This window comes from Hypomesus transpacificus, chromosome 21 (assembly GCF_021917145.1).
Source record: "Hypomesus transpacificus isolate Combined female chromosome 21, fHypTra1, whole genome shotgun sequence".
NCBI lineage: Eukaryota > Metazoa > Chordata > Actinopteri > Osmeriformes > Osmeridae > Hypomesus > Hypomesus transpacificus.
Genome location: NC_061080.1, coordinates 7,530,196 through 7,552,962, shown reverse-complemented (window position 1 = coordinate 7,552,962; position 22,767 = coordinate 7,530,196). Strand labels below are relative to the sequence as shown.

The 22,767-nt window shown below is 40.5% G+C and overlaps 1 protein-coding gene across 7 annotated transcripts in view; it reads right to left on the bottom strand.

Annotated features, from left to right (window-relative positions):
- Positions 1 to 22,767, bottom strand: part of LOC124483348 (CSC1-like protein 2) — a 110,842-nt gene that overhangs the window by 37,419 nt on the left and 50,656 nt on the right. For 6 of the 7 annotated variants that reach the window (XM_047043760.1, XM_047043761.1, XM_047043758.1 and 3 more), the window contains 11 exons: positions 8,425 to 8,463; positions 7,008 to 7,098; positions 5,982 to 6,019; positions 5,533 to 5,675; positions 4,472 to 4,523; positions 4,236 to 4,344; positions 3,957 to 4,027; positions 3,329 to 3,409; positions 2,290 to 2,413; positions 1,893 to 2,026; positions 1,456 to 1,593 (listed from right to left, as the gene is read on the bottom strand). In XM_047043760.1, coding sequence (XP_046899716.1) covers positions 1,456 to 1,593; positions 1,893 to 2,026; positions 2,290 to 2,413; positions 3,329 to 3,409; positions 3,957 to 4,027; positions 4,236 to 4,344; positions 4,472 to 4,523; positions 5,533 to 5,675; positions 5,982 to 6,019; positions 7,008 to 7,098; positions 8,425 to 8,463 — 1,020 coding nt within the window. The remainder of the gene's footprint in view (positions 1 to 1,455; positions 1,594 to 1,892; positions 2,027 to 2,289; positions 2,414 to 3,328; positions 3,410 to 3,956; positions 4,028 to 4,235; positions 4,345 to 4,471; positions 4,524 to 5,532; positions 5,676 to 5,981; positions 6,020 to 7,007; positions 7,099 to 8,424; positions 8,464 to 22,767) is intronic. The other variant, XM_047043765.1, reaches the window with a different exon arrangement.

Sequence of the window (22,767 nt, the reverse complement as noted above, 5' to 3'; positions counted from 1 at the left end):
AGTGGGACGTGCCCAGAACACCTCACCAGGGAGGCGTCCAGGAGACATCCTTATCAGATGCCCGAGCCACCTCAACTGGCCCCTCTCGACACGGAGGAGCAGCGGTTCTACTCTGAGCCCCTCCCGGATGACCGAGCTTCTCACCCTATCTCTAAGGGAGAGCCCGGACACCCGGCGGAAAAAACTCATTTTGGCCGCTTGTATTCGCAATCTAGTTCTTTCCGTCACTACCCACAGTTCGTGACCATAGGTGAGGGTAGGAACGTAGATCGACTGGTAAATAAAGACCTTCGCCTTTCAACTCAGCTCCTTCTTCACCACAACGGACCGATGCAGAGCCCGCATCACTGCGGACGCCGCACCAATCCGCCTGTCGATCTCGCGCTCCATTCTTCCCTCATTCGTGAACAAGACCCCGAGATACTTGAACTCCTCCACTTGGTTCAAGATCTCCTCCCTGACCCGGGGATTGCACTCCACCCTTTTCCGGTCGATAACCATGGCCTCAGATTTGGAGGTGCTGATTCCCATCCCAGCCACTTCGCATTCGGTTGCGAACCGCTCCAGTGAGAGCTGAAGGTCACAGCCCGATGAAGCCATCAGGACCACATCATCCGCAAAAAAGCAGCGACCCGATCCTGAGGTCACCAAACCGGACCCCCTCAACGCCCTGGCTGTGCCTGGAAATTCTGTCCATATAAGTTATGAACATATAAACATATGTTTTCATGTAAATCTACAATTCGAGATCCATGTTTGGCTATGTTGTGTCTTTGCGCCGCAACTTTGCTCGTTGTAAACCAACCAATCAGCACGCAGCTCATCTAAATATTCATGAGCTTACCATAAAAGGGAGAAAACCTTGTTTCATTCTAGGGCTATTTCACAGGGTTGCATTAGGGTGCATAGAACAGCACCCAGGACATTTTCAGCCCAACCAATGTTATATACCCTATTCGTAGACCTTAAGGAACAGTGTGAAATACCCTGTAAAATCCTTCTATGACCCCTTTAAGATTTACTGGCAGATTTTGTAGAGATTAACTCTCCACTGGGCTTTCGAATGGTAAGTGAATGCATATTGTATTTTATGAAACACTATTTGCTTATTCACTTACCTTAAAAACCCACCATACTGTATCTTCCTCACGTTATAATCATTGTCATCATTGTATATAGCATAGTTGGGTTTATCCAGTCTCTAAATCTCCAAAATGTTGATAACAAATCACCAATCAACTCTTCTTGACTGCCTTTCTTTCTTTAGGCGTGAAACAGCAGATAGCCTGTAAATTTATACCGATCCTCACCACCACATTATTAGGCGAGAGTTTCGCAAAGCAAGTATGGTGTGAACTGATAGTGAACTGTTAAATCGATTCAATCTTGATCATTAATACTGTGGTCTGGGGCACCTCCGACTCTTAATACAGACTTTGTGTGAGAGCCTCTTACCAGCGCACATTCTGAGGGTCAGGGGCATAGGTTACACTCCAGTTGTAGACATGGAGGCTCTCACTGAACTGGGATGACCTGGGCTCCTGGCGACATGTGCAGCCTTGGCACTGACAAGCATTGAAGTCCTTCAGAATTCTAGAAAGAAAAAGGTATCGGTCCTTTGAGTAAGCTTTTTTTTATAGCTTTATGAGAGAGAGAATCAGGAAGATGAGGACAAATAGCACAGGAATTTATGTGGTATTGAACTTTTAACTGTACTATTAATTGTACATAAAGTATAATTTATGCATGTCTGAGATGGCTGAAAAGCTATGTCAGCAACTGACACTATGGCACAAAGTTGGTAGTACAGACAAGATGAGTTTGTGGTTACAGTATGTATTACTAACTGAGGTAACATCAGATCCCAAAACGTAGTATCAATATCATCTCACATTGCAGTCATAGCTTCATTCTGGAAGGTGACGAATGCCATGCCAAGGGGTTTGGTGTTAACTTTCTCTTTCTCTTTCCTGTACTCTTCTTTAAGTTTGGCCTCCAACTTTGTATAGTAGCTCACAGCCTCTTCCTGGAATACAGCAACTTATAATTACAAGTATAATTTTATCTAATTATCTTTTTGGCAGCATCACCTTTTATTTCTGTGTGCTTTCAGGTTTGTAGTGGTTAGTACAATTTACATACAAGGATAAGTACAATTTATATCTAAGTTGGTAGACAGACAGACTCAGAATTCTGTAAAATACGATGTGTCTTATCAGTCAAAAACATTTAAATTGCATTCAAAATTAAGCTTGAGACATATACAGGGCATAATTGGAAGTGTACTACCTCCTCACAACCTTTGATGACACAGCAGCAGAGGTGGCCACAGGGCTTTGGGTTGATCATGGTGGGCATGTGCTCTTTGGCCATCAAGTCAGTGAAGAACTTCTTACTTCGTTCTGTTTTCTTTCTGTTAGAAACACAAAGACAATAACACTATCAACAAGCCCTATTCCCTACAGACACATACAGAGTGGCCTACACTTGTAACCCCTACTGATGTCTCATCAGACCATAGTAATGCAGGAAAGTCCAAACTAATACCCAAAACACTAATGCCTACAAAACAAATGGGTAAAACGCATTCATGTAAATGGGTCTGTTCTCTGATAGTGGGGGACACAAAAAGGCATTGTGAAAGGTGTATTAGACACATTCGCACTTAAGTGTGTTCATGTTATATTTCTGACTACAACTTTAACAATCAACTGCTGTCCACTCACTGACCTTTATAACCATGGCCTTTCTTTACAGATGTAACATAAATACCCGGATAAAGTTACACTTTCTTTCATATTTACAGTAAAAAATACCTTTAGATAAACTAGTAAAACATCACCACTGCATTGTTTGGATAAACTGGGAACTGCACTAAGATTAAAATGCACATATTTGTTTTGTAACAGTTAATTTACAGTAAGCAGTTTTCGCAAGATTATTTAAAACTAAAATTAACTTAAATTAATATTAATTATTAAATTAATATACTCCATTTCATTAAAAATGAAATGGAGTATAGAACAAGACAGAATAAAGCCACAATACCAGCAGCAAACAAACAGATGACAGGTACCAACAAAACTAAAAGCAAACACAAACTACAAGAGAAGAGCCCAAAGACATAAGCATGTTGGGCGCACATATTAGAGAGACGGTAACAACACAACATGGTAATTAGACCACACAACAAAGCAGCAGTTGTAGAGGCAGCAACAACCATATCACATGAAACAACTTTCAGCGAGATTGACCTTGATCAAATCCTTAAAATATTTTCCTTAAGGTTAATGGCATTGTCCGAACTTTGGCACAGTTAAAAGCTTACCGCTCTGCATTGAGAGACATAAGTTTCGCAACATTGTAGCAGATCCGGGCTTCCAATACTGTACAGTTCTCATAGGCTTGCCTGTACAAGAAAGAACAGCAGCATCATTTAAAATGAAGTTTTAAAAGCCTCAAACACATTCTATAGCTAGAGATACTTCTTGCGAACGAGTCACCTTCTGTAAAGACACTGGAGACCAAAAGTGCACCAGCTTCTATACCAACATGCAATATTTGCAAGTCTGCAGTGACCAGCAGGGCTTTTAATGATGGACAGCAAACCTTCACAAATGGGGAGATTGTGTTCACAACACAAACATATTATATCGGTGTTGAAAATAAAATAATTTTCTACGTTGCGTAAAGTGCTCCTAATTATGTATTCCGCGGTATGTACAAAAACCGCCCATGAAAGCGTGCCTCTATTTTGCGGAGACAATTCTGGTTGCGGTGAAAAAGGGTCTGTTTACCCGATGAACTGCAGGTTTGGTAAATACGAAGTAAACTGGAGTATCACAGCGTGCACTTTCTGCGGGTCACCATGGCGCTGATGATGCTACGTTTGTAAGTACACGAGGGCCTAATAGAACATGGCAGGAGGAAAGAAGAAAAGGCAGAATGTAGCTTACTCAAAGTGTTGCTTTATGTGCATTTCCTCAGCATACTTTGAGATTCCATTAATAAATAAAGTTCGCTTCACCTGGAAAAGAAAAGCATGAATGTATCACTGTCGAAAGTACATTTTTTTATTTTTTGTATTACCAATATGTGCTATAATAATTCTATAGAAAATCACCTTACACTTGTTTTGTGAATTCTGAATATACTCCCTTAATTAAAGCATCACTGCAGTTTTAATATGTAGAGACATCAGAACCTCAACAACAATAGCAGCATGACATCCATACCAGGTCATCCTCCTTGTAATGCATCTTGGATGTGTGTCGTCTCATGCTGTACACGGTTAGCAGCAGGTACATGAATGCAAACGACGTGTGGAGCCACAAGAGGTTGGTTCTAAAGCACAAATAAAATGTTAACCTCCTTTATTTTGATTAGTCAACCTTGAGGATAATCTTCCAAAACAGCGTGACATATTTTCAATCATTGACAATCCCTAGATTTTAGCTAAATCTGTACCTACCCAGATTTAAGGTTAGCTATCGTGGTCCGTCCAAAGCTATATGCATTATTCTCTGGTAGAAAATAGAGTTAAAATTGTATTAGTCCATATGGAAAAATATTCCTCAAACATTAAATTAAATTATGTAGACAGTGTGCATTTTAGCCCACTAGTTAACACAATGCCTGCGGTACTGGTGCAAGGATGTTTAAAACATGTCTAAAACACTCAAAACATCTAAGTGTATGTTTGTACAAAGAGTGGTTAGGGAATCGGGCTAGTAATCTGAAGGTCGCCAGTTCGATTCCCAGCCGAGCCAAATTACGTTGTGTCCTTGGGCAAGGCACTTCACCCTACTTGCCTCGGGGGAATGTCCCTGTACTTACTGTACTCCTTACCTTTTGGATGTAAAATGATACAATGACTGGAGTTAGAGCAGACTGTCAGCTCTGTGTTCAACCTAGTGTATCCTAGGGCATGCTAGGATTTAGAACACCCTGTGGTAAAAATGAAACTTTGCGAAGAAACGACCCAATAACTTTAGCAATAGAGTAGCTAAAACTCTGTTCTTCTCAACAAAGACAGGAACCCAATTACCGGGAGATCAATCCCATTACAGCCACAGCGTCTTCTAGATAAGCCCTTGCTTGTAATGATGCTAGAGGGCAAAGGTCAGGGGTGCAGCAGGCTAATGGCGCTAACGCTTAACCCAGGAAATTAGAGGAGGGATAACTTCTCAGGATGCAATGGAGGTGACACAGGTGGTGGTAATTGGATCCTTATACACAGAGAGAAACTTGTGATCTAGTTAAACGAGGTCCCAGAGTTTATCTATTTTTAAAATAAATAAACTATGCTTTATTTAACACCTTATAACATTTCAAATTATAAGCAAGTAGCAATTCAATCTTTTCCTAATAATTGATTATAAATATTCACATATAGAACTATTATATAAGTTCAATATTAGCCTGATAAAAGCATATTTTAATGTGTAGTCAGCTATTGGTTTGTTCTGCTTTACTGGCAAGCATCTCACAATCCACGTTTTTAGCCAAACTCTAGTACAATGCCACACTCACCCAACAGGTTACCAGAGAAGTTAACAGGCAAAACAATGCCCACGGAGAGAACGCCCACCACCACTAGAAGACCAATGATATGGCGCTGGAATGAGAGGTAGTGGACTGCATCCTCGCCACATTTCTCCCTGATTTCTTCGTCCCTGACGAGAACAAAGAAGTAAGAGGTGGCAAAACTGAAAGGCAAGCCAACACAAAATCTTGAGAAGGCCTGTCGTCAAATGAACGTCAAAGTTACAGAGTGAGCATGTCAGGAACTCAGACTATACCAATCTAAGAAAAGTTGTGTCAAAGTTGATTGCCACCACAAGTTGTATTGTATATCACATTACAGTTTTGGCCTTCATTCTACATCCAGGAAATACCTAAAGTTATGGAATGAATGGGGATGATACCTGGTATATCAAGACCTGAATTTATAGTTTTCAGATATATAATGGCATACATACTTAATTCTGAAGATAGCCGTCAGCCAGGAACAGAAGCCCTTTGTTGAAGACACAGAAAATGACAAATGTAAATCACTTCTAATGAACATTTGTAATTCTGTGAAAACATTTAAAAGTACAAGAATTTCTGCTACTCCCTTTTTTGAGCTGGACTGTGGAAATCAGATCCTGATTTGACTTGAACTCTAGTCACGAGATACAAATTTATGGATTTTTATAACAAAGCTTTCCCTATTTTTAAACAGATAATAGTAGCTAGAAAGGGGGGTGGCGGAGGGTGTTGTACTAAAGGCTATGACAGTGGTGACGCAGTGGGAGCCTGTGCCAAAGAGAGTAGGAGGAGGATTAGAAGGAAAAAAGGTGGAGGAGATAGCCTGGACCTGGGTTGACTTTTTAAGAGGTAAAAGAGAGCTGAGGGGCAGCAACTGGATTAAAGTTGAAGAGTTGAAGGCAAAAACATGTTAGGGAGCTGTGCTGTTACGCATGACCATGGGATGTATGGAGTTGCATGAGTGGATATTTAAGTCTTGGTGAGCCATCTTTCATGAATTTGGTTTCAGCTGCCCCAGTCATTAGCCTGTTGTCTTGTGAAGTAAGATTATCTTTGCAAGATACATTACTATAAGAGGCAAAACAGGCATTCAAAAGAGTAATGTTCACAAAAGAGGCAGCAGTGATATTCTCTTTTTAACTTGCAGTTTACTCGTTGAGTTGGAACAATACAAGAACAGACCTATGAATGTATGTGTCGGGGGGGGGACAGGATGGGTCTGGGACATTCTTTAGGGTGGACTTTTTGTGTTGAGCGGACACAAGGGCGTAGTCACATGGACAAAACCCTTCCCTGTCATGACTCCACCCCGTTGCAGGCATTCCACCAGTGGATTTGCTTTCCTGCCGCTTATCCTGCATTATTTAACAGGGATGGGAGCCAAAGCCAATGGAGTGGTTTAACCAGATGCACATGCAACCAGCAGGAGACAAGATCCCCAGTGGGGAGACATGAGGAGGGGGAGGGGTTCTTACGTTATCCCTCTGTTCGAAGTCGACAGAGCTGGAGACAGAGGTGAGGCGCTCATAATGGTCCGGTGTTTCTGAGTGCATAGCTGAGGCCACACTACAAACATAGAACAAGCGTCACATTCAGATAATAGGATAAAGGCACTTAGAAGACAAGACCATAGGTTCTCTCAGGAGGAAAAAGCACAAACCGTGATTGTTGCATGCCTAACTATCTTTTAAAATAATGTTTCTCAAACCAAAGTAAAAGACTGTCTGCATAGAATATCTAACGCTGCAATTACTGATCTTTTAAAAAAACTCTCTTTGTCTGAGGCTCGGTTGTGACAGTCCAACAATGTACAGCAGATTTAAAGCCAAAGTAGTGACCTGGGGAATGCAGAAAACCATATCTCAGAACAACAGGTCACAGTTAGTGAGCATTATATGAGCAGTTTTCACCACATCAATGTGGTTTTCCATGTGAAAAACCAACTTCAGACATAAATGTTCGTATAGCATAGTTGTTTTTGGGTCATCCCAGATTTTGACAAGACAGTTTTACAGACTGAAAAATGTTTTTTTAGGCCTGCTTTCAACTCAATGTATAATTCAATCACAGATATATTCCACAAATAACAGGCATACGAGAAGAGACAATTATTAGGAGCTATAAGGAGCTAAATGTTTTTATTTTTGTAAAGATTCACTTAACAGCTGGATTCCAATCAAATAACAATTACCCCTAGGTGCACTGCCCTCCATTGAAAATATGAACAAAACTGAAGGAAACAGCATTCTTTTCAGATTGGAACCCAGACTGTACTTTCTGAAACCCAGAATATGCTAATTCTATGGTCTAGTGTTTAAAGGATGAAAATGGGAGTTGCTAACATCACAGCTAAATTCACAGGGGTTTACAGAGACTCCCCACACCCAGAGGAGCTACCGGAATTAATACCCACATACGATACACAGTTTTACCTTTTCACAGGCTCATAGTTATTCCTGTCTTTTCTTCGACTGTGTTATTGTTCGTGTGAGTAACAGAAAACATGCATGGCAAAAACATTAATTACACATGTTAGGAGGCCTTATAGGGCTTGTGGCAGTTAGGGCATCAAGAGTTAGGAGAGACAAACAAGTCAATATCAACCACCATAAGACAATTACACAGAAGCACCTCATGGTGAAATAGCAACGGTCAAATATAAGAGGAATCTACAGTAGAATCGGGTGAAAAGAGCCCTCCCACCAATCCATGACTGCTCGATGCAACTTTTCTTTTGCACAACACACACACACACAAGAGGGGGGAAAAAGGGGTGTTAGTTCACCAATGAGCAGGACAACTTTGGGACAGTGTGAATCAGCTTTCCAACCAACGAGGAGAAAATGTTAAAGCAGAAGGAAAAAATTAAAACAACATAAAATAATGACATACTATTCACGTTCCTCGATTCCGCTGAGACGGTTCTTCAATCTTAAAAAAAAGGATTGGAAAAGTATAACAATTTATTTGGTGGTATGAGCATTCCCACATCACACCAATAACTGTTACTGTAAACAGTACCATAAAATGTAAAACTTGTTTTATACTGTAGTGCATCCGCTCTACTGTATAAAGAAAACAAACATGAGAGGACATGAACGTTGCATACTGCTTGGATGATATTGAGTGATTTTTAGAACAACGCCAAACTATTAAATACCAATACAATACTTTTTGATCGTTGTTATGTTCCATCTGGAATATATAGATTAGCATTTTTGTTAATGGGAAAAAAACTGTATGGTTCAACACAATGTCAATCACACAACTTAAATGTACAACAGAGTGTAGCACTTTAAAGGCAGAATATGAACTTTTTTACAAACCAAGCAATTTTGGCTTTAATTCGAAAGGATTCCAACCAAAATATCCCACCCCTCCCTTCAAAGCCAGACCCCCAAAACACATGAACATGAATTGACCGGACAGACAAGTTGCCCATCCAATCACTGCATTCAGTCCAAATACCATCTAATCATTAGGTCCGGTCCGAACTAATGATTGGCCGTGTTAATTACAGTCCTGCAACGCCCACAGATAACAAATTTATCAAATGTTACTGTCAAACCTTTAGATTTATTGGTTGCTATCAGGATGTGAAGTTTCAGCAAATATGACAAAAAGTGCGTCTCAACAACATTATCAACCCTATCTTTAAGAGTAGTTTATTCCAAGCCTTTTGGCAAGCGGACAGCCAAGAGTTAGTCTAGAAACTAGATTTAATTCTGTTTCTCTTTATTGGGTGTGCTTTGCCTTCGGCAGGGGCACAACCATTGTCATCTCACATATATATTTATTATTTTTATTGTCACTATTGTTTTCATGTTTCTCTTTATTATTGTGAGAATGCTGTTAAGCATTCTCAGTTCTTCCGCCGTTTTTTTGCCCTTTAACTAGTCCTGCATACTTTCACCGATTCCTAAAATGTTATTATCAAAACGTTCAGCTTCTTCAGGAGATGGGTGCTATGACTTTTCTCATTTTTCACATTTATACTTTTTAAGGAATTAAAGGAGACATGACATGAAAACTTTATTTTATGAGGTTATTTAACATTAATGAGTTCCCCTAGCCTGCCTTTGGTCCCCCAGTGGCTAGAATTTTCGATAAGTGTAAACCAAGCCCTGCGTGTTCTTCTCCGCCTTTGACAAAATGAAGGCTCAATTGCTCTGTTTGAAAATCTCCCCCTAGTGACGTAGATAGGGGGAAGGTTACCTCCCCTCACTCTGCTTTGCCCGTCCAGATCATCTGGCCCGCCCATGAGAAACTGAGCTACCACCGTGCAAGGGCGAGTGCGATATCGTTTTTTCCTGGAGAGACATCAAGGCGAGCAAACAAACGAAGCATAACAGTTGCTCAGTGCTTGGATGTACAAATCAAAACAAAAGTATTTTTTTTAGTTCCTTCATCCAAGCTTCTGCACAATCAGTATTAATTAGTTAGTAAGTTAGTCTAATAATTAATTAGATTTTCGCTGGAATTGCGCCGACACAACTTCACAAAGTTTTGTATGTCTGCGCCAAACATTTCAGCCTCTACTGTTTCCTCAACTTGAGCCAATACAAAACTGGCCTTGTTGAAATAAAATTCTGGATCATTACTAACTCTCCTTGGTCAAGCTACAAACCTCCGACAAGTAAGTTAACTAACGCTATATCATTTTGTTGCTTTACTGTATACGGTTACCTAGCTTGCTACCCTTAGAATGTGGCTGTAACATTAGCTCTGCAGCTTACAGCTGAGTTTCTGTTGCTAATGTAAAGATAGATGGCATCAAATATGTGTGTGAATACAATCGCTGTAACGCCAGTGTTGTACACTTCTTTGTTATTTGGATAACCGTTCTGCTGTTGGTGTTATGGCGCACGATATCTGCCTTTCTCTTCATTGAAATGACTATGAGACTGACTATGACACATTGAGTGTGCAGCTCTGCAAACCAGGGTGATCAGATGAGAATGGCTAAATTCGAGGCATCTTACAGCAACGGGGGCTACGAGCCATTGCGATACTTCTGTTGTAAACATTAGCGCATGTTGCCGCCCCTCTCCTCCTCATTAGCATTTAAAGCTACAGACACCAAAACGGCGCGTTCTGAGGAAAGCTCATTGTGGGACTACTCGTAGTGGCTATAATTCTGCACCATGGCTGAATTTCGGGAAAGAGACTTCAGATACAGTATTAGGGGACCACTAAGGCCTATATAAAAGCATCCAAAAACAGCATTTCATGTCTCCTTTAAGGTTTTTGTGCAAATTATTCTCCCATTAAAAGTAATGGTAAACCCTTTCAAATCATTAAAAAGCTTCCTCCTCTTTCAAACTTAACTACTTCAGCATACTTTCAGCTAGAGACACCATTCAACCTTAAAATGTTCACAAGACATTCAGCTATTCCCAAATGATTCAGCTTTTTCAAATATTCAGCCAATTTTGAATGATGACAGTTTCAAATACATAAAAAATGTTGCTCCTTCTTGATTTTTATGAATGAGCAGCCAGAGTGGCACACTCTGCTGGCTTCTCTTTTTCTGATATTCAACTAAATTGTCAAACAAATTCCTCTGACGTTCATATAGTTTAACTTACAGAAACAGGTTGTACCTTAAAATGTAGAAAATGTTTTCCTCTTTCAGCCAATGTAACTACTAAAGAGCTCACATTTACAGATTTTCAGCCATGAGCCTTGAAGCGAGAGTAGCCTTTCAAATTCTTAGTTTTTTGGATTGGACGTACAGTTTTGCGTCTGGGTTAACTTGTTTGAGGTGTGGATTTTAGCTACCATTCTGTTATTTTCATAATCGAGCTAGCGCGATGGCTCTCCATAACAAAAAACGGTTTGACTTTTTTTCCACAATCTACCAAATTGGCCAAACAAAGAATGTACATTGAGCTTAAAGTGTGCACAATTTATCTAGATCGTTTTTATTTTAGCAAGTTAAAAAGAAATCTGCAAAAATCGAGGCTCAAGACTGTCATAGCTGACCGTCACAAACAGCCAAACCGGGCCTGGGGTAAGTGTTTGCTGCAGCTGGCGTTAATCCTACGAACAAACGCTTCGTAAATGGAAAGTTTTTACTTTTAATTAACGATATTGAACACAGATGTTAAGTATCTTGTCTTTACTCTAAATATCTTCTCCGTTTCAAATCTAACACAGTAGGAATTCTCCCACGACATCCGCTCGCTCCTCTTTGACTAACAAATATGTTCTCAGTCCACCATACATTAGACAAGCTAATTTTTGAGCACTTTCAATACATGATACAGGCCATGTTAGAGTTGATACATATCCACGCTTTCATTTATTCCTTTCCTTCTAATATCAGAGTTCATACCAATGGTCATATTGGCTTCTTTAAATGTATATTTGTTTAACAGTTGAACTTCTTTACACTGTATTTGTTCAGCACTGTTCTTTTTTACATGTTTTACAGTAGTTTGTTTTTCAATGTTAATTCAGCTCCTGATCCTTCCACAAGTACTTTCTAGCTCTGAAAAGTGTTCCAGCAACTACATTTCTGCAAATTTGTCCCTTTTCTCAACTTATTTAGCATCTTTAGGTGACTTCATTTTATAAGTACTGAAAAGGAATTCAAAATATGAACAGAATTCATCTCCCATCTCCTTCTTTAAACCTTCAACTTTTTCTGCTAGGACTTAAAACTTTTTTTCAGCCATTTAATCAATTCAGCCTTTTTTCCAGCAAGTTCAAGTCATTCCAGCGTTGTCCTTTTACCTTCTAATTCGTTCAACCCAGACTTCAGCAACTGGTTTTCTGCAAAATGTTCACATTTTCACCCTTTTTGTTTTGCATTTTTCTTCTTCTTTTCTTCTGTTTTCTCCCTTCATCTTGCTCCAGGTCCTTTCAAAAAAAAAAATCACAGCATTACCTTCCAACTGCCAGTTCTTTTGCATTTTTCTTCTCTTTTCTGTATTTTTCAGCCTTCATCTTGCTGCAGGTCCTTGATAACATACATTTCAGGCCTTTTGAAACTCCAGCAAATAATTTTCTGCCAAATTTTCAAATTGTTATGCATTGTTTCTCTTCTTTCTGATTTTTTTCACTTTTTCTTCTCTTTTCTGTAGTTTTATGCCTTCGTCCAGCACCAGACCGTATCAAAAATACCTTTTGGGCGCTTTAAAGCTTCAGCTTATAACTATCTACAACATTTTCAACATTTACAGCTTTTTTTAGCATGGTCAGCTATCCCCATTCAGGTTTTCAGCATTCTCACTGCTGTTTTGCAGAAACAGCCTTTTCTAGTTATTTTTATTTTTGCCCCCTAAGGCTCAGTCAATATTTGGACTACATAGACAACGGCTTTGTCAAAATGTTTGTCTTGGTCTCGATTGAGTTGCTTTTATTGGGATTTACGTTCCGTTGCACAGTTTAGGAGGTTACAACGTTTTTGTGGCGAAAAGTGTCTTTAGTCGACGAAGGGTACACTGTGCTAGCTACGTCACCACGTCAACACACGTTAGCAACGACGCATGGATACAACGTGATAGAGACGTTCTAGCATGCAAGTTGGAGCTTGGATTATGAGTGAAAAATACCACCCCCAAAAATGTCCAACCATTTGGCTTTGTTGAGAAAGCGATTTCGAGTGGCGCTGCAATCTCATATTTTTGATTTAGGTAGTGAAAGTCTTTGTAATTTGAGTAAGTGCGGGTCGCTCGTGAGACCGCCTAGTCTTTTAGGCGGCAGCCATGCTAGAAAGCGTCATGGTATTTTCGTAAATTCATAGTTAAATTTTACACGAAAAAACAGAAAGAGGGAAATGTTATGACGATATGACAATTGTGAAGACAGCCAGGTGGTGACATTTTAACGTAGGTTGCTGTAAAAACTTTGATTTGTTTGCTATGTGAGAGCCCCGTTCGCCTCCATTGATGATTGACACTCGTCGACAACAGTGTTTTCGATCTGCGTCTGATGAGTATTTTCTTAATTTCGTACCAGGGTCAATTCTACATCAAAATGGAGAGCAGTGTTTTAAAGATATGGCGATTGTGAAGACAGCCAGCGGGTCAGCATATTTTTGTAATTTGTGTAAAAATTGGAATTTGAGTGAGACCGCGTCTTGTTTTGACGTTAGCCGTCAGACTCGGCTCGCCCACTGGCAGTGTGTAGTAGTAGGCTACTGTACTGCCTTCAATGCCACAGTTATGGCTAAACTTTATAATGTCAAAAGAAACATTCTCATTTCCGGCGCTTTCAAACAATCGGTTAAGTGTGGCTAGCAACAGCATCTGGCTTGCCTCTAGCAAACTTCTTTTGAATTAGCCATGTCCCCCTAAATTCATGTCAAACGTATTTACATTTTGGGGGGCATATTTTCAGTTAACAAGGCTCAACGCTCAAGACGCACTTGTTCCGGGAGTACAACGGTACTTAGGAATGGTTTGCTTGACCCGATGTTAGTTTCCTCAGGGATCACAATGACTGTTGCTTAGAGACTTGTTGCTCTTGTGGTTAGTGGTAACTGAGTAAAATTGTTGTACTCGCTGCAATAAATTGTTTTTATTGTTGCTTGTTTTTCCACAGGTACACTTGCACTTATAGCGGACCATGTTGTTTAATTGTAACTTGTTTAACTACATGTTCTTATGGTTCTTCCCTATGGCACTTATTTTGGTTGTTCACAATATGTGCTTCATGTTTTGGCTACTCGCAATGTTTTTGGGGCTATCTTGTTGTTATTATAAGTGACCTATGCTCTTTTTAAAGCTCTCTCTTGGAAGTCGCTTTGGATAAAAGCTTCTGCTAAATGAATAAATGTAAAGACGGTAATGTTTGAATCGAAATTCCATCTGAAATACTGCCAGTGACAACGTTGTTCCAGTAGCTTGTTCCAAAGGAGGTTCGCTTGTTTCAAAGGCAGTTCGTTTTTGGGTGTTCTTAATGAATTATGCAATATGAGTAGACTAAATGCTTGAAAATATCACTAGAAGGGAAAACGGACTCATCTGCAACCGACGCAAGCAAGCACACCCTACAATTTCCCCAGAAATTGTATCCTCTCTAGTTATTTTTGGAATGCTGCTTCAGCATTCCAAGGATTGTTCTTTGAATCTTTATAGTGAGAATGCTTATGTTTTCCTGTTTCTCTTTATTGTTGGAATGCTGCTTCAGCATTCCAAGTTTTGTTCTTTGAATCTTCAATCAACTTCTTCATATTCTTCTTCTTCTATTTCTTCCGTGGCACCTTTCAGCGCCTTCAAATCTTCAGCTATCAAAACCGTTCAGCTATCAAAAAATTCAGCAGTTTCAGGCCATGGATGCTATCCCTTTTCAGCTTTGTACCTCTTATGCTTGAATTAATATAAATCAATATTCATAATATTTTTAACATGGTTTTCCAATGGAGTTCAAATCCTCTCAAACTTCTTTAACCTGTTCTGGAGACTGTTAAATGTGCCTAAAAACGCCTAAACAGCATGCCCAAAGTAAATTGAAAGCTGTTCTTGAACCATTTGGAGTACATGCATGTAAATGGACTCTTTTGAAAGCTGACACTCTGAAGTTATGTTCCTTGTTGTCAGGACCCCTGTCAGTCCTACTGGTGTTGAGTAATAGAAGCTTGAACACAAGGAAAGTGAAAGTTTCTATTTCCGCCTAGATTTTGTTTTGAAAACAGAGGCCTGAAGAAGCCTAGAGGTGGTAGGTATTAGCTGGAAGACAGAATTGGACCACAGGTTGAAGCCTTACCCAATTCAGATCAAAAGTCAAACATAATACCACAATATATTCATATTTGACACATGTTTTTATAAGAGTACATCCAGGCGTTTTCTAAAAGGGCCTTTTGGAGACTCCAGAATGACCCTTCTAACCAAGGTCAAATTCTTAGGATAAAAAGGTATAATTGTTATCTCTAATGAAAGGTGGTCCTTAGAACTATCATATATAACAGCTAAATCCCTCATTAGTATTACTGAAACACAAAAACTGAAGCATGAACACATTGGAGTGATTTATCTGATTCCCAGGATTGGCACACAAAGAACACTGACATATTGCGCAATCGACTTTTATTTTGAAGGCTCCACAAAACCTGGCATATGGGGTATCGCCATTTACAGCTAGCGCTAAGCTACAAGGATAACTAGCTCTTTTCATAGTCAGTCCATGCCAGTTAGAAAAAATCGTGTAGAGGGGGCGGGGGGGGTGGCCGGGGGGCGGGCTGGACGCACAGACCTAGTTGGCTTTGGAGGACTGTCACCGGGGCATGGAAGCTCCTATTGGCTAAACCAAGGTGTCTATCAACAGGTCAGAGTGTAGCGGCCATTTTAAGACTATCCCCGTGTTTCTACTTGACCCAGATCTCATGCTATGAGCTAAAGTGCGTTGAGAGACAGAATTCGTTTTTTTTACGAAGTAACAATGAAGCAACAAGATCGTGGCTATGTGTGGATATAATTCTTTGTTTGGACAACTACTCGACATGGTTTGATACTTTGGACCCTTGGGAATGTAAGCAGATGATGTTTTGATGAGTTGTGTGCATAACTGGACATTCCTAAGTAATCGAAGGTAAGTACAACTTTATTCTCTGGCATTGTTGAATGAACGGTCACCGGACAAAGACGTTGACGGCACTTTCTGTTGCAAGTTGAGCTTGAATTGGTTTATTTCAATGGAAGCACAAGAATCGTAGCTTTCCAACGATGTATAACATGTGTACTAGTCGAAAAAAATTATTTATCATTTTTAATGCGTAATAACTGGGGGAGGAGGGGGCAGTGTTTCGAGCCCGCGGGCGGGCCCGCACGCAAAACAGGTTAAACTTCTTCAACTTCCAAATCCTTCTTACGCAATTTTTCAGCTAAAGCCACCATTAACACTTTAAAATGTAGAAAAAACCTATTTTTAAATAGTTCAGCTTTTTGATATCTATTCAACCTTTTTCAATATCACTGATTATGTTTCATGACTTTTTCAAACTGTTTCTGAGATTTACATGGGTGTGTACGTGAACCTAAAGTGCAGACTGAAACGCTTAGAGTGGAGGGGAGCTTCGGATGTCGTTGAAAAAATATTTCTAGTTTGCCAGCATTGCCAAAATTTTCGCTCTTCATGCTTCGTTTTTGGATCAATAGATCCAAAGAATTTTGTGCTGGTCGTAGACAGTTGTCTGCAAACACGCATCATATTCTCATGTAAGTTAGTGCATGTGCACCAGCAGATACTATTTTAAAGAAATCCCTGCATTAAAATAATGTATTATGACAGTTTGTATGATTTGGTCATTTATTATCACACTAGCGTTTAATTATCACGGCTAACAATTACACTGCACTAAACTGTAAGTGTAAAGTGAAAATAACAAAACCACTCAGTCAGTATGATGACTTGAGCGAATATCATTCACGTCTTACTAAAACAGCGGCCATGTGAAAGGGAATGAGGAAACGGTTTCCTCTATTAAGAAAATTCGGGTCACGTGAAACATTTCGTACAAAGACAGAGTCGGGAAATGAACGAATCGTTTGTTTCCTCTAGCTACCAGTACAGAGCCTATGCAGGTCACGTGAAAAATTATCCAAAAGGTGCGACATGACCCGACTTCATGCGGCGCTGCAGCCGGCTGCAGGCGGCTGACTTGAGACAGTGAATTCTGGTTATACTTTTTGTCCGACTTGAGATGGCGCCGAGAATACGTCACTGTGACGTCGCCATCAAAGTACCGTGAGATCGATTAGAGAACTGCCGGCTGTGTAGCCGAGCGCATTTTCTCAAGAGCAACTGCATGGGTTCAAGTGACGACACAGCTATTTCATGATTGGCCACACGAAGACTCTGATGCGTGTTTTGTAATATTCGGACACCTTCAGTTTCGCCAATGCTCAAATCCGGACCAAACAGTTGAATTGAATAAAAAATTAATGGAACAAAGGGTTTTACTCCGCCTCTTCACTAATGGAAAGACTACGTTTAATTATAAATAGAGTAAAGTAAGCAAAAAGCGCTTAATCGGCCATCAGCAAACCACGAGAAGCTGAACTGTCCGACTTCACAGAGCCGTTTTCAACTCCTCCCCGACTGCAAGCGGCCACTCTCGCCGGTCGTTTCATGCAGCCACAGTCCATGTCGAACACACCTAAAGACTTGTAGAAAGACCGAGTCGGGAAATGAACGAATCGTTTGTTTCCTCTAGCTACCAGTACAGAGCCTATGCAGGTCACGTGAAAAATGATCCAAAGACTCGTAGAAAGACCGAGTCGGGAAATGAACGAATCGTTTGTTTCCTTTAGCTACCAGTACAGAGCCTATGCAGGTCACGTGAAAAATGATCCAAAGACTCGTAGAAAGACCGAGTCGGGAAATAAACAAATGATTTCTGTTTACTTGGACGAGCCTATGCAACAGTCCCGATGCACAGCCACGAGAAAATTAAAGAATCACTCTTTGAGAGGACTTGTTACTCCCGAGTCCTTGTAAGAATTTGTTCAAAATCAACAAATTGTTCACGAACGACACATCACTAATTTCTGACCGCAAAGACATATAAAGGACATCTCTGGTTTCGGCAGAGTCTTGGGTCTCGGAAACTTATTTGTTGGATTGGACCTATAGTTTAGTGTCAAGGTTAACTTGTTTGAAGTGTGGATTCAAGCTACATTTCTGTTATTCTCTCTGCCCTCAGCGCATTAGCAATCATAGCTGCACCATCACCGTGGCAACCAAACAGACACGCGCCACTCTGTCTCTTACACAGGTGATTGGTATTAGCTGATTAGTGGAGACACAGGACAAGCTATTCAGTCAACTTGTCTCATTCAAAGAGCACCACAACACAACTACTACCACTACTGATACCGCTATATCTTATGCCACTACTACAACTACTAATTCTGCAGATGCTGCTAATATCTCTTTTACTAACTATTATGCTAATGGACTGTTTCGTCCTACTACGCCACTGAGTGCGTTCACTTGAGAACCATGAGAAACCCGATAGCAATTTTCGGTTTATGCCAATAATTCGATTACTCCGTTTACATGTGTAATTAGTTATGCGATTACTCAATAAACGTGTCTACATGATTCTTTTTATTAATCCTTGTATGCTCCACGGACAAAACTTGCACCATCATCCTTCTGCAACAAAGTGTCTTCCTGTATCGGCCCTACTGCTGTATGTTTCATTCCATCAACACATTGAATCCTACTAAGAAAGCCGAGTAAACGCACTCAATGGTAGGCTACAACTGCTACTGCTATTACTATCCCAACTATAATTTCAGCTGTTAAAACTATAATATTCTTGTTACGACTAGCTAGCCTACTTCTTCTGTTTAACAGTTCAGCTTTCAGCTTCTCTCGCATTGAAGGCTATTTAAGCTCTTAGCTTTGTTAGATGATGCAGTTCAGCTTCCACAATGCCTCTTTTGTGTGACTCACACATTTTTTAAATTCATTTCAGCTTTCAGCTTGCGGGTATTTTCTCATTTCTGTAATTTCAGCAACAACAAAAACGAGATGTGTGCTTAATGTTTTGGTATTTCTCACTTTTATACAAAAAAATATAAAGGTTTTCGTGCAAATTATTCTCCCATTAAAAGTCATGGTAAATCCTTTACATCATTGTTGGGATGCTGCTCCAGCCCCTTTCAAAAATACCTTTCGGTTGCTTTGAAGCTTCAGCTTATAACTTTATACAAATTGTGGACTATTTGCAGCTTTTTTTCTTGCATGATCAGTTATCCCCATTCAGGTTTTCAGCATTCTCACTGCTGTTTTGCAGGAACAGCCTTTTCTAGTTGATATAAAAATGCCTTTATACAGTTCCATTTGAAATATTATTTTCTCAGATATATTACCAGTACAAATTCTATACGCATAAACATGGGAAAAAAATATTTACGTGTCCTTTGGAAGTATCCAGATAGTACTGACTTAGTTAGTTAGACAAAAAGCACTTTTTCAAAAATTGAGATGAGGCAAAAAATAACCAACACTTGACTCTACATTAAGTTGCAAACACAATGCCACACCTATCAGGTGGTATACTGTCGCAATCAAAGGAATTCCCTGACTACCTTACTTTCCTTTTTTCTTCTATTTGGTACTTTCAAATGGCTTGAGATATATAAATCAGCTGCTGTCTGACTGTGCTGAAGGGCAATGGGGTGTCCAGTGTGCCCTGATCATCACCCCTATCCCACACCTCACCCACAACACAACAGCTGCAACACTGGTGACAGTCCCGCTGCCCCTCACACATCCCTCCCTCCCAGTGACTTGGACAAAGTGTGTGTTGGAAACAGGGAGTTGCCCATCCACCAGTAGGACTGCAGGAAAATGGTAGTGTAGGAAACTGCAGGATAGTGTTAAGGAGGGGGTTAGACATGCAATATAATGCAAACAGTCAAGAGAGCCTGTGCTGCAAATGGAACCATACCTGCCTGCCCATGAGCATGTCATCACAAAACAACTTGATCATGAAAGACCATATTTTTTCACACGTCACCTTTTTTGCATTGCACTGCTTTGGTTTGTCTTGTCTTGACTATGTCTCATGAGAAAGCATGCATATATTTCCCTCTAAGCAAATTACTTCGCTGACTTTGGGGTATTAACTAGTCTCAGCGTGTTTTAGGATATACAGTATTGATGGGAGAAGACTCAAACATAGGGCGAACACTGAAATACAAGGGAATGTATTGTATGGCAACTTATTTAAAACAAACTAAAACTCAGTTATTAAACACTAATAGAGTGATGGCAGAGTCAATCAAATAATTCACAATAAAACCTCTTTCCTTGGAAAAGCAATGTGTGTGTTCTTGTTTTAATTCTGTCTACTGAATCCAAGTGGCCCAAGCCAGCAGGAGACATTTTTATTTTAGTCGTGGCATTGAGATGTGACAATGCGGGGGAACTAGACAGCTCAGGCTGAGTTGCAGCCTGTTTGAGAGGCTGTGTATTCCCCCTGCCACAGTGGAACAAGAGCTGGAACTTTCTTAAGACATTCCCTTGAGGGGAATCAAGTGCAGCAAAAATACAGAGCTTAGCATTAACATGAAGTGATGAACGAGAATGAGAGAGTACTGATGAATATCCAGGCACACACTTTAAAGCAAAGCATCTTATGCAACATTTCCTTAGGATGCGAGTGTGCTTTCTTGGAAAAACAAATAAATACATGGTGGAAATGTTAGCATTTACATGGAGTTTGTAAAAGCCTGGCTGTAGGGAGGCTGTGAGTAGGGAGGCTGCGAGTAGGAGGCTGTGAGGGAGGTTGTGAGTAGGGAGGAAGTGAGAGAGGCTGTGAAGGAGGTTGTGAGTAGGGAGGCTGTGAGTAGGGAGGCTTTGAGTAGGGAGGCTGTGAGAGAGGCTGTGAGTAGGGAGGCTGTGAGTAGGGAGGTTGTGAGTAGGGAGGCTGTGAGTAGGGAGGCTGTGAGTAGGGAGGTTGTGAGTAGGGAGGCTATGAGAGAGGCTGTGAGTGGGGAGGCTGTGAGTAGGGAGGCTGTGAGTAGGGAGGCTGTGAGTAGGAGGCTGTGAGAAAGGAGGCTGTGAGTAGGGAGGCTGTGAGTAGGGAGTCTAGGCAGAAGTCAAGCTGGTGCCAGACTATATACTGCAGTGTTTGTCTGTATTAATGAGAGACAGTAGCATTTCAAATTAAGGAACTTAATAGGTGTTGCTAAGCTTTACACAACTTTAACAATGCTCAATCAAGTATTTGACTTATTATACAAGTCACATTTTTCCTCAGGTTGAAAGCCCAGGAATGTAAGGAAAATGCTGCAAATATCTTGGAGCCTGTTGCACGCTAACAACAAATCTGGGTACATGCACGTATAACAGAGACACACTCTACTGCTGCCTGCTGCATCAGGCATGCCATATTTGACCTCCAGAGAAAGTCAGCTGTTTATTAACTGTAATTTTTTCAACTGACATTTCTGTTTATTACACGGCTGTTCTTAACGCTGTAGAAAGCTCCATTCACTTGAATGGGGCTTCCCAACGTTCTGTGGTCTGGTCTGTTATCTTCTGATAACAGACCATTGCTATGAATAACAGACCGCTGTCAAGGAAAGTGGCCTTTTTGCTTCTGATTTCGTAGTCTTTCGTAGCACTCCGCAAGTAGTCCGGTAACTTTTCAACCCCAGCGTACTCCGTTGCTTAGCGAAGTCAGCTGATTTGGAGCCTAAAGAATGTTCAGTTTATGAAGTTCAACATCTTTGGCAAACTATTTCTCTGCTGATCAACACAACGAATGGTAACAAATAAATTGTAAAAAGACACACTGTGTTAAGTAATTTTGTTGGCAAGTAGCCGTGTAATAAGCGGGATAATGTATAGAACGCCGTTGTCATTATCGGCGTTCTATACATTATCCCTTACATATTTTATATAAATATGCGTACTTATTATTTATGAAGATTGCATAGATTTAAAAGCATACATTTGTTGCTGCTCATTTACAATTAAAAATACTAAAAGTGAAGTGTAGAATGAAACAGTTGTCAAACTAAGATATTGTTGGGCAATCCGGTGTAAAAAATGTCTTAATTCTATGACTTAAACGTTTTTTAAGTTTTTCCCTTCTAGTGATATTTTCAAGCATTTAGCCTACTCATATTGCATTGCAGCTGGCACTACAGAGGCAGCCTCGCCTGGCTGCCTCGGTGCACGAAGACTCGGTCGAACAAAGACAGGGATTCTATCTGCGGGAGCCCACCGGGGAAGGCCGACGCGGCCGGATCACCTCTTCTGATAGTATCACCCTATTTATTTTATATTCTACCTAGAACTTATTCATAGCTAGCATGTGTTTCCTGAGCATTCCTGTTCATTACACCACCCATAGACGTAGATATGTCACAAAGTATATACGGTCAACTTCTAACATTCATTACCTATCCAGATCTTCTCCACCTGTCCTCTCTCTTTCTGTAGGGCTCTGGAACTGCCAATCTGCTGTGAACGAGGCAGACGTCTTCCCAGCGTTTGAAACCCAGGCTTCTCTTCATGCCCTTGCGCTGACAGAGACATGGATCCGCCCAGAGAACACTGCAACTCCAGCTGCTCTCTACGTCAACCACTCCTTCACTCACTCACCCCGCTCAACTGGGCGGAGTGGTGGGACAGGGTTGCTTCTTTCCCCACATATTAAATACACATCCACACCACTCTCTGTTACTGCCAAATCATTTGAACACCATTATGTGATGCTAACTGATCCTGTCAAAGCATGCTTAAATTGTTCTTTATTGCCAA